General features: G+C 35.1%; 1 protein-coding gene across 4 annotated transcripts; it reads right to left on the bottom strand.

Annotated features, from left to right (window-relative positions):
- Positions 1-2,505: 2,505 nt before the first annotated feature.
- Positions 2,506-7,304, bottom strand: LOC121242068 (ABC transporter G family member 22-like). Of its 4 annotated transcripts, none has more exons than XM_041139961.1 (11): positions 7,072-7,304; positions 6,376-6,817; positions 5,841-5,947; positions 5,490-5,722; positions 5,240-5,395; positions 4,527-4,710; positions 4,113-4,421; positions 3,740-4,027; positions 3,362-3,646; positions 3,181-3,288; positions 2,506-3,054 (listed from the first exon to the last, which is right to left on the bottom strand). In XM_041139961.1, exons 2-11 carry the CDS (start codon positions 6,800-6,802, stop codon positions 2,812-2,814), a joined length of 2,340 nt encoding a protein of 779 aa, XP_040995895.1. In that variant the 5' UTR covers positions 6,803-6,817; positions 7,072-7,304; the 3' UTR covers positions 2,506-2,811. The 4 variants fall into 4 exon arrangements, with proteins under 4 accessions (XP_040995895.1, XP_040995896.1, XP_040995897.1 ...); XM_041139962.1 differs by having other exon boundaries at positions 6,376-6,810; XM_041139963.1 differs by having other exon boundaries at positions 6,376-6,802.
- Positions 7,305-11,884: the final 4,580 nt, after the last annotated feature.

Below are 11,884 nucleotides of genomic sequence, written 5' to 3'. Positions count from 1 at the left end.
AGCCAATACCAATATTGGTATGAGGATGTGAAAAGTTAAAAAGGTCAATAAAAGTCTATGCATATACCCATCGAACAAAGCTATATATATTTGGATATTAACCATGTACAAGCTTGAAGATCATGAAGGCAAATTCATTATTTAATATAAATTAATATCACTGACATCAAATTTTTAGTTAGGAGAATTAATTAATGATATTGTTTCTTATTCTAAATTCTATTATTTTCAGTGACGTGTTATAGCACATATTTTAAAAGGGTTGTCGTTTAAGTATTTGATATCAGTAAATATGACTTAAAATAAAAATATTTAAAATTAAGAGTGACATTATTGATTATTCCCTTTAATTATATAACATGATCGATCGTTAATTTGATAGGTTGAAAATATATTAATTCGACTATACACAGACTCTCTCTCTCTCTCTTTCTCTCTCCGTCCGTATCAATTCCAGATCGTAATCAAATGAGTAGGAAATTTCGACTTTTGACTATTCTAGCAGCCATGACGACAAAGTGAAGACTTTACCCATAAGTACTACCTAAAACACTGCATTCTTCTCATTCCTCTGGCTTATAATCTTTTATCGATCATTCCTACTACCCTTTGCAAAATGGTATTCTCTAAGACCCATTCCAAAGTTACGCTGCTCATGATGGCTCTTATTGTAGCAATCATGTTGCTCAGTACGTGCTCTGAGGCAGCTTTGGCAAATCCAATTAACCTTGGTTAGTACACCATGCAACTATATATATATTTGTTTGATTTGATCATTAGTTTAATTTGTTGTTTGACCAAATAGGTTTCCTTTTTCTCCTTAAAAAGAGGAAAAAAAAGACCTATATATATATATAAAAAATATTTTAGTCACAAAAAGATTACACAAGATAAATTTAGAAAGTAATGTGTTTTGATGATGTACGTCAGATTATAAAATTATTTTTATTGTAAAGTAGTTCTAACGGATCATTTAAAACTACCTCAGTTTGTGGATTTACTTATATATAATCTCTTTATATCTGTAGCATTTATATATATATATATATAGATATATTGGTCATGTGATTCATGAGCACATGAACTATGAAATACAATAAATCACTTCATACTCAAATTTATGTATATGAATGTTGCAGGACGAAGAGTACTAGGTGTCATGCGCAGGCAAGCTCAGGCACTTGATCCTTCGGAGACATATACATATACACCTGGAGGAGGAGGAGGCGTCTCATATTCCCCCCCCCCCCGAGCCCGAGTCCATGAGAAAGTAGTTGGCTATACCGGCCACGAGAACCACCATATTCGCCGGTCGGGAAAATAATTAAAACATATTTAGTTACTGAATAAATAGTTGGTGTTGGAGATGGTGCACTTGCGCGTGCTCACACACACACACATTAATAGTTGCATTCAAAATTTTAAATTTGATATTCGGACCAGACATCTATCCTCTTAAGGTTTGGTTCTGTACGAGCTGCACTCTATTGCATGTATAGTAGTGTTTAATAAGATCATTGTGATGATTAGATTGTTAAGTCTCACGAGTACTAGCTAGCTTGTGTAATGATGTGTGATCAAAGTATAATGACAATCTCTGTTGGGTTCTTTTCAATAATCATGATCTTGATGGAAAATATTGATTCATTTGAATGGTCATATGGCTTTTAAATAAAAAGAAACAACATTCAGCCATACTACTTTGTCGAAAAAAGAATATTTGTAACGAATTATTTGGGTTAAAAGTGGACTAATTTTAGTAGAAAATTGTTATTGTCGTAGCAAATAACTAATCACAAATAAGCGTTAACTTATACGGAAAGAGATTATTTTCTTTGTTAAAAGAAAAACAGAAGAAAATTCTGTTTCCTACATTAATTCATAGCACGAGGTGAAATGATGTAATTTCTAAACATTAACGAGTTCTTGCTATTTCTGTAACCTGATATTCCTACAGAGAAACACATCTGTTGAAATCTTAATAATGTTATTATTCAACAAAGAAAATGACACCATTTGTTATGGTATAAGGTAAAGTTAAAAGAAATATATATATATATATATATATTTATTAGCATCATCAATAATTATTAACATAGCTCAACTAGTACATTGATTTGTTTTTACACGAGATTCCCTTATTTTGTGAGCTTAATGCCTCGTTTGGTTATACAGATGAAATAAGATAATATTAAAGTTAAAAGTTAAATAAAATATTATTAGAATATAATTTTGTAATATTATTTTTATTTTGAAATTTGAAAAATCTGAATTTTTTATTGTATTTTATGTAGGAGTTTGAGAAAATTATAATGATTAGATGAGATGAGATAAGATAGTTTGTGTTGTGTAATCAAACGAGTTTTCAAGACGACGAATGCTTTTATAACATGATATCAGAATAAAGAGGTTATTAATATGGAAAATATCAAAAGCACTACAATTTTCAATACCAAAGTCTTAAATAACTGAATGCATTAGATTCAAGATTTGAAGAAACAATTCTTTAAGGCATTCAAGATGAAAGATTTTCTCAGTTTTATTTGCTGTGACAAACATTTAATCAACCATAGATATATTATTACAAATATAAATGGCTCAGAAAGAACTGAATCCAGTGTGAAGATGATTTATTTTTCTTGGGAGAAACTAAATTCCTCAAAGCCTATGCATAACAGGCATAACACCAAGGATCTTTCATTATGTGGATATTGGTTCTTGTGGAACAGAGCAAGTGGATGTCTTCCAAGTTTGGTCTTACTCAACAGAGCAAGCAGATGTCTTCAACTTTGCCCTTGAAAATGGAATAGACTATGTCTTGGTTATTCTCCTTAGGAGTAAGTAGGCAAGTAGCCTATACACAACGACCATGGCCATCAGAGCCCCGACTTCTGTTTCACCTTCACCCAGTCTTAATCCTCTGATGAAAGGAGACTCGCAAGAACTTGATCCAGAAGTTGGAGCTGGGCATCCGTACTGTATTTTTAGGAGCAACCTATATGTGTGATAGTTGAATGAGATGTAGCGTACCCACACCATGAATAATGGGACTTTCTGCATCCATTTTGACAAAATTTACAGGTCAGGATCAAGAAATATGGATCACGATTCTCTATAATTATTTTGATCCAAACACCTACAATTTAGAAAGAGATAGATACTGCACTAAGACTAGCTCACCTGGATAAAGAATCCAGCAGATAACATGAAGGCCATAACTATGATGGAAGCTACTGTTGTGGCTTTCTTCACATCCATAAATGCTGCTCCTATGGTCAGTCCAAGACCCTGTACTGTTTTAGTTAGGAAGCTGCTAATTGGCTCAGAATTTGAAATGATGTCAATGAGATAAGATTCTTACCTGAGCAGCCACGACACTGAGGAAAACTGTAAGCATGGTTAGAGAAAATGATGCAAAGTTAAGCTTCAATCCCACCATGAAATAAACTATTAGAAGAAACACTATAGGCAGTAGGAGATCCAAAGGAAGATCACTAGTGGTTCTGCCTAAAAAGTAAGCACTGAGTTTATACATCCCAACTGATCTCTCTTTAGCAAGCATAGCTCTTTCTTGTGGGAATGTGAATATGGCATTGAATAAAGGAAAGAAGCCCCAAAATACTGAAACGAAGAACAACAGCCCTGCCTGCAAGTACGTTAAAGAGAAGAAATAAAAAAGATTGACAAAAATAACGATTGAAGAAGATAAGGCTACCATCAAAATGATATTTTTAGTTGCCTGATCTTGAAGTCGTTTAGGAGTTGAAGCATCTGAATGCCACCAAAGCAGCCCAATGATTACTGCAGTAGAAATAACTTGCGTTACGCGCATACAGCTTAGGTATTCATGGCGTCTTTCTTTAAGGCCCCTACTGAAAAGAATTGAGAACTGTTCCCACCAAGTTGCTCCCCATTCCCTTGAATTTGACCTGCCCTCTATGTCTGGCTCGCTCTGTATTATCACAGGTTTTTGGAGCTTTCTTTCCTCTATTTTTGCGAGCCTTACTTCGTAGGCCTCCACAAGAAACTGCATGAAGTCAACATGGAACATAAGATTTCTACTCAAAACGGTTTCATGCAATGCTGATGAAAGTTTAGTATTGGTTATTGACCTCTTGGACATCAACTGAGGAAGGTCCTCCATTTTTTTTTTCAAATCTTTTGCTTCCTTGTAAGAACTTATCTTCCAGCTCTGATGGAACTGATTTGTCTTTTATATTCCCACTTGCAAGATCAATAAGAAACTCTGATGGGTTCATAGCAATAAGTGGATTGCAACCAATGGAGGAGAAATACATCATTGCTTCAGAGGCTTTTCCGAAGTACAAGGAGCTTCCTCTGCTCAAGAGAATAAGTCTATCAAACTTGTGAAAGAGCCTGCTTGATGGCTGATGTATTGTGGTCACCACTGCCTTGCCAGCCTGTGAAACATAATCAAGTGCGTCCATAGAACTTCACTAAACCAAGCATTGGCGCTTAGAAATATTAAAAAGAGAAAAAATGTTGGCAATTCAAAATTCTGATACCTTCGCAATGTTATTAAGTATCTGACCAATCCGGAGTGCAGTTGTTGAATCAAGACCAGATGTTGGTTCATCCAAGAAGAGTAGGGATGGGTTGAGAAGGATTTCATTGCCAATGCAAACTCTCTTTCTCTCACCCCCAGAAATCCCTCTTACAAATTTGCCACCAATTAAGGTATCTTGGCACCTGAAACAATATTCACAAGTCATCGCATGATTATCTTTTCAAGACAATTATCCAACTACTATGGTATAGATACTTAGTTTCTTGAAGAGAGGGAAGTAATATGGTGAGCTCCTCTGCCCTAACCAAGGGGAAATAGCTGACTTAATTAATTGAGGAATGCTATAGTCACAATGGGGTTACACAAACGTAATCTCACAAAATAGCGTGACTTCATGTGATCCGTTAGATCTAGTTTATAATAAAAGTAACTTCACAATATTACGAACCACATCGATTTGGCTAGACTATATCTCTAACTAATATGACTCTTGGAGTAGACAGTTACACTTCAGTGAAATATTTCAGTTGTCCAGAGGTTCAAAAATTGGATTTGGTAACATCCTGAGTGACGAGATAGATATTCATCCCCTCTGACATACACATAGATATTGAGAGTGCTTGACAATTACTATAGATGAAGATTTCTTCATATATTTCAGGGGCTTGTTCTAAAAAAACCATTTTGAATGAAGATTGTTTATGATCACACCTTTCAAGGCCTAGCTCGCTGATAACATTCATTGCCCTTTCTTTCTTCTGTTCTCTAGTTAAGGTACTTGAAAGACGGAGCAGAGCAGCATAAGTTAGTGTTTCTTTGACTGTGAGGTGGGGAAACACTACATCGTCTTGCAACACAAACCCAATCCTGTTTCATCCAAATTACCATAAGCCACCCATTTTCGTAAAGATATTAAAACATACTAAGTAGCTACAGATGCCAATCACGCATTGTCTCATACCTCGTTTTTAGAGACTTTGTGTATGGTTGGTCATTGTAAGTGATGGTACCACTGCTAAATTTGACTCTTCCACTAAGAAGAGAAAGAAGAGATGTTTTGCCACCTCCTGATGGTCCCATTAGTGCAAGTACCTCTCCAGGATTTATTGAGCCGGTGATTCCATGCAATATATACTTCTCTGAACCTGACCTTTTTACACCTTTCACTGATACCTTATACTTCACATCCTGGAACTGCACGAGAGTAAAAAGTTAGAATATATACTTCGTTGATTTCATTTTTAATCTAGTTGGACAAAGACATGCATTTATGGAAACAAATGTCACATGGTCTCTTGGTTTAAGATATCACCTTGATATATATTGGTAGGACAGGTTCACTATTTATTTGCTTCCACCTGAGTGAATCTGGTTCATCTTCATGATCAGGCTCAGATTGTCCATTTTCACCATCTTGATCTGGTTACAAGAGTAAAGACATATTAGTTTAATGCTAGTCTTCCAAGTTAGTGGCTATCTTATCTTTCAAGTGATAAATAAAACCAATGCAATGCTAGAGTTCAAGCCAGTTAATGTCCTATATAGACAGTTCTGCTCTACCTTTTTTTGTCGTAATATCTATTCAAGAAAAATGCTTACTGATTGACCGCTAAGAATGTGTTTGTGTGTGTGTGTGTGTGTGTGTGTGTGTGTGTGTGTGTGTGTGAGAGAGAGAGAGAGAGAGAGAGAGAGAGAGAGATGGTTTACAGGTGCACTTTTTTGGCTGCAAATGATAGCTAATTTTTTAAATAAATGTTAAAAAATTGAAAATTAGAAAATAAAAGTAACATGGTTTGCATAGGTGAAGCCATTTATCAAAAAATGTAGTATTGGAATATGTTTCTTACTGCAATTTGGACTTTGAAGTCTCAAGACATCTGGAAAGTTCTCTGAAGGCATTGTGGCACCAGCAAGCGGGAAAGAATAGCCTAAACCATTGCTTGAAGCCCTGCTGAGAACGGAACATGTCTGATCATAGCTTCCTGGAACATTGTTTATGAGTTCATCTATATTGACTAAGAACTGAGCACTCAGTGACTTTGCCTTGCGAATTTTTTTCCCAACTGGGGATTCCAAATTTTTATCAAAGCTTTTCATTCTACTAATTCCAGCCTCATCTTTGTCATCTTGAGCTACACTTGAGATTTTGCTGCAAGATTTTCTTTGGGGTACGATAATGGCATCCTTCACAGTCCAAGGTGTGGTTGCAGCTTCATGATCTATCCCCTCAAAACTCCCATACGGCTCCAATATATGTTCCTTCTTTACCTCCATCTGTTGTACTAACGATTGAGACATAAAAAGAACTCTGTCATTGCTCATGAATGCTGCAACACCGATGTATTCAAAGACAACAAAAGGGAAAAGAACAAAAACAAAAAGAAGCCAAACTCAGACAAATCCTTTTCCAATTTTGTAAGAAATAATCATTTTGCTTCTAAGGAAGTTCAAAACACTTAAAAATCGTTAAGAGAGAGAGAGAGAGGGAGAGAAAAAAAAACGGGGGCTAAAAACGCGAGTGAAAGAAGGATGAGAAGGCTTACGATTACTTGAGAGCTGAATTTTTAGTGCAGAGATGAGGAAAAGAGAGGGTGACCAGCTCTTATGGCCTGTACATTGGGAGGTGTCTCTCGACTCCTTTTATAGGCCCACCATGACAGTGTCATGGTACTGCATGCAACGCGCATGCATCACTGTTTATTGTTTAATGTCCTTACATACATGCAATAACCAAATGAGATGGTCAATTTCTTGCTTTTCTAAAGTGAGTAGAAGATTTTTTTTCTTGTTTGCCCTTGTCAAAAAGGTGGTACTCAACCTTTTGAAGCTTAAAGGACATTTTCTGTACACGTTTTTTAAAAATAAGAAAGAATTAATTCTAATTCAATTTCTGGTTTATATAATTTGCAGAAACTTACATATGTATGACACTCATGCCAAGTCATACCATGAACTTATATTATTCCCATAAATATATTTAAAAAAATTTCATCCATGCATATAGTCATAGATTCACGTTTCACTAAATAAAACAAAATTTAAAAAAATAAAATAAAAAATGTTTAACAAAATAATTAAAAGAAGCGCAAAAATCTAGCTAACAAAATTCACAGTTAATAAGGCCGTGAGCATTCGGTTCATGAAAAATTACAAATGATTTGATTTCTCAGTTAGCATATGCACTAAAATCCATTGCAGAGAGTACTGATACATAATTAAGCAAACCAAAGGCCACAATTCTCTTAATGGATTATAACCTACATTATTTACATACACGTATGCATTTTACTCATGTGGTGACTGTAAACATATAAAATACAAGCATGTATATATATATATATATATATATATAGATGAGGCCAAAAGCTTGGGCGGTGCCCCAAGAAGGAGGGCATGTAGAAGATCAGAGTAATCAGATCAGTAATAAGTACAGGACCACATGCAACATTGGGATCTATGGCTGTTGTGGGATGTTTGTACGGAAAATGAGGCAGACCGAAACCTGCTGATCTTGGCACTACATTGAATGCTAGTACTCTTTCAAGGTACAACTTCGTGTCATAGCATGCAGTACTGGGAAAGAAAGTAAATAACGAGCAGAAAGCTGATTGATATTGAAGGATGAGAAGCAACCAAATTAAAGGGCAGACTACTTGTGGTTGCAATTGATCCGTATTGAAACCAGCAAGAAAAACAAAACAAGTACCAAATTCATGATCATAGCACGATCTTTTCACTTGATTTTTTAAGAGTCCTTTTTGATATGACAGCTGACTTATCATAGCCCTAAAGAGAACGCCATGCCTTTGATCTCATATTTATATTTTTTAGGAAAATAATTATTTTTTATTAAAATATATCTATTTATCGTAAATAATTATTTTTATCATAAATAATCTGTTATAAATATTCATTTTTCTTATAATACTTAAACAAAACATCATCCTCATTTTCTTTTCTTTTTTTTTAAGAAGAACAAGAACAAAGAAAAATCTGTTATTAATTTAGAGTTCACAAGCTAAGGGACACCCCAAATTTTAATTATTACTTGGTCCTACCAAGCAAATGCATGCAGAGATATATATATATATATATATATATATATATATATATATATGCATATTACGATGGGTAATGCGCACGAGAAAGAGTACTCATGATCAACAGTACAAAAATAGAAAATTTAATCTAATTCAATGAATATAATTTAGAGCCATGTCAATGTTATTTTAGCATCATGTTTATCTTTCTTATCTTACTTTTCTTTGTTAGAGTAGTAACGGAAGATCCCAAGACTACAGCCAAAAATTCCAAGACATCAGCCTCCGTGAAGTTAGCGACTGTTACAGATATGCAATACAAGTCATATGCTCAAGAAGGAAATTAAAGTCAGCAGGATAATCCCAAGATCTATGCATTCCTATTTTACATTATACAACTGTAAAGCTTAATATTGCTTAATATTTTGTGTATAAATACCTCTGTACATTGAGATGTAATGAGATATAGAAAAAGTCTTTTTCTGCAAATCTTACATTCTTAACCTCTTTATGTTTGTATGCTAGTAAAGATCAGAAACATTCAGTTGAGAGAGATCATGAGAGCCCTTTATATATAAGTTTATCAAAGTAGCTAATCTGCCCATCTAAAGTCATTACCTATAAGCTGCTGATCTTTAATTACGAATCCAAAATCCATTAATTACAAATTAAAAAAAAAAAAAAGAAAAGAAAAACACGAGTTCATGAAATTAGTTAAAGGCCATGCATGCATGATCGATCGATGATCAGTATGAAAAATAAAAGTTCTGTTAATTCCTCAATCAAAAGTGAGGATTTTGAAAAATTATTACCATCCCTCTTCTTTAGAAAAAAGATTTTATATATTAATATTTGGAAAAATAGATATTAATTTATAAAACATCATGAGATCAATTAAATAAAGACGCATTAATAATCTTGATATTCACGTGAATACTTACTTATGACCAAATAAATTTTGCAGTAGAAAAAACTTAGTCGTTTAAAGAGCAAAAAGCGTCAATCGTCGCAGAAAAGGTCGCCATATTGACAATGCAATCTCTTCATCAGAAAAGGATACCTAAAGGACGAAATGCATGTGATTTGAGCGTGTTTCAATTGGTTTACTTTACAACTCTGTTTTGTCTCATCACGCGGATGTCCTGCTTGTAATTAGCATTAATTAAGCCTATATAATATCATTCATGCAGTACGTAATTAACGTTGGACCATTCCATGAAAGCAACTGATCATGATATATATCTTTCACGTACCTATATATAGCTAGCTAGTTTAATTATTGCGTGGCCATGAGCATTGTTCCAAGTCTATTGTTTCACTTTCATTGTGGAAAATATATATTGAGGCGCCGCGTAGAGTACGTACGTACTAATCCCATTATACAAATCTAAAACCCAATTTTTAAAGGTCTAAAAGTAAAGATCAGGCTATCTCGATATATCGTGTCGTGAAAGCAAAGATGATATTCCATGTACGGAGTAAATGACATTGTTCTTCAAAATTACTTCAATGACGTACGAGCAATATTGATAACGATGAGGATTAATGGTATGAGGCTATATATATATATATACCCACTTGCACAGAAATTCTGCGCCAAAGCTCCTTAGCTACACTACCAATAGCCATGATCTTCCAAATTCCCCCTGCACATGAGCATTCACATTTTGATATTATCGGAATACTCAACTTACTCACTCTATCATCAACACTAAGACAAGCATTCATTGCCTTCCACATTGTCACTGAGTATTTTTTTGGGAGAGCAGCATTCCACATCCAATCTGACCAATTCATTTTTGGAGCTTTGATTAATTCTCATACACTCTCAAGCGCTTTTTGAGGAAAATGCACTAATTAAATTTGAAGATCAAATTACCAGCAAATCCGCACCTTCCTTACACTCCTCAAAGGAATCTAAAATCTCTTCCAATTTACTATCCCCCACTAGACCCCGTACTAATTCCACATCCCACCCATTTTTTGATCCTGCACTCGCACACTTTTAGCAGTGGTCGATCAATAGGACTAGTCTCTTCCAATTGATTCACAAGAGGACCACTCTTTAGCCACTTATCTCGCTAGAAGGAAACATTTTTCATTTCGAATTCGCCATCTCGCATTGCTAAGAACTTTTGGTACACACAACATGATGACTTTCCAGAATTGAGTTCCTTTATGAGCCTCACCAAAGAAATATGTTTGCCTTTAACATACTTGGCTTTGAAAAAGTGAGCCCATAAAGTATTTTCAGTCAAGATTTTCCAAGCAAACTTCATGAACAGCAACGTTTGAACTTCCTCCAGACTACGCAGGCCCACACTCCCCTCCCTTGTCAGTTTACAAAGAGAACTCTAAGATTTTCACTTCCTTTTCGGATTGCCCTCGGAAGACCCCCAAAAGAAACTACTCATGAGCCAATTTAAATCAGATAGAACCGACTTATGCGCATGTACCATCGAAAATAGATGAATGGGTATACTAGCAACCACATGTCGTAGCAGAAGGATCCGAGCACCATTCGACATAATGCGATGCTGCCAGTTACCCAATTTCCTTCTAATACAACCCACAAGATCATCAAAATGAACCATCTTCAGACGTCCAGAAATCAGAGGAGCTCCCAAATATTTCACAGGGAAAGAGCCTTCCGAAAACATTGTCAAACACATCAACCTCTTTCGTCTAACAACAGAAATGTGCTTAGCAAAGACTATAACATCATTAGCATACAATAAGTGTGAAACCAGAGGAACTCCTCAAGGATGACTAAAGGCCTTTATCTTTCCAGCATCAAAATTATATTTCAGCAGCCTTGACAATATTTCTTCGACCATTATAAATAGATACGGCAAAAGGGAGTCTCCTTGGTGCAAAGCACGACCACTTGGAAAGAAACATTTCGCAGTACCATTCATGACCACCGAAAACCAGGGAGTTGTAATACACTGTCAAATAATCCCACGAACACCCTGAGAAAAACCATAGGAGCTCATCACATGCAACAAAAATTTTCAGTCAATGCTATCATATGTTTTTGCCATATCTACTTTAATCATCACATTACCACCCCAAATAGGCTTATTAATTTGATAAACCATCTCTTGAGTCAAAGAAATGTTCTCAAAAATACTATGATCAAGTAGGAAAGCACCTTGTTCCGGAGACACCAATCTACTCAGAATAGGGGACAACCTCTTGACAAGGATTTTTTAGCACACTTTGTAAATTACTGAACACAAGCTGATAAGACTTATCAAAACCAAAAGGATTTGACACTTTCGAAATTAAAACAACATACAAGGCCGAATAGAAT

This window comes from Juglans microcarpa x Juglans regia, chromosome 8D, assembly GCF_004785595.1.
Source record: "Juglans microcarpa x Juglans regia isolate MS1-56 chromosome 8D, Jm3101_v1.0, whole genome shotgun sequence".
Taxonomy (NCBI): Eukaryota; Viridiplantae; Streptophyta; class Magnoliopsida; order Fagales; family Juglandaceae; genus Juglans; species Juglans microcarpa x Juglans regia.
Note: the sequence above shows the minus strand (reverse complement) of the source record. Positions and strands in the feature narration are given on the sequence as shown.

What these genes read in the sequence shown, in the direction of transcription:
- LOC121242068 (XM_041139961.1), bottom strand. Translation starts at nt 6,802, where the DNA reads ATGGAGGTAAAGAAGGAACATATATTGGAGCCGTATGGGAGTTTTGAG. An exon ending in ACTTCAAAGTCCAAATTGCA is followed by an intron (nt 5,948 to 6,375) that starts GTAAGAAACATA and finishes TCTTGTAACCAG; the next exon opens with ATCAAGATGGTGAAAATGGA. An exon ending in TCCTACCAATATATATCAAG is followed by an intron (nt 5,723 to 5,840) that starts GTGATATCTTAA and finishes ACTCTCGTGCAG; the next exon opens with TTCCAGGATGTGAAGTATAA.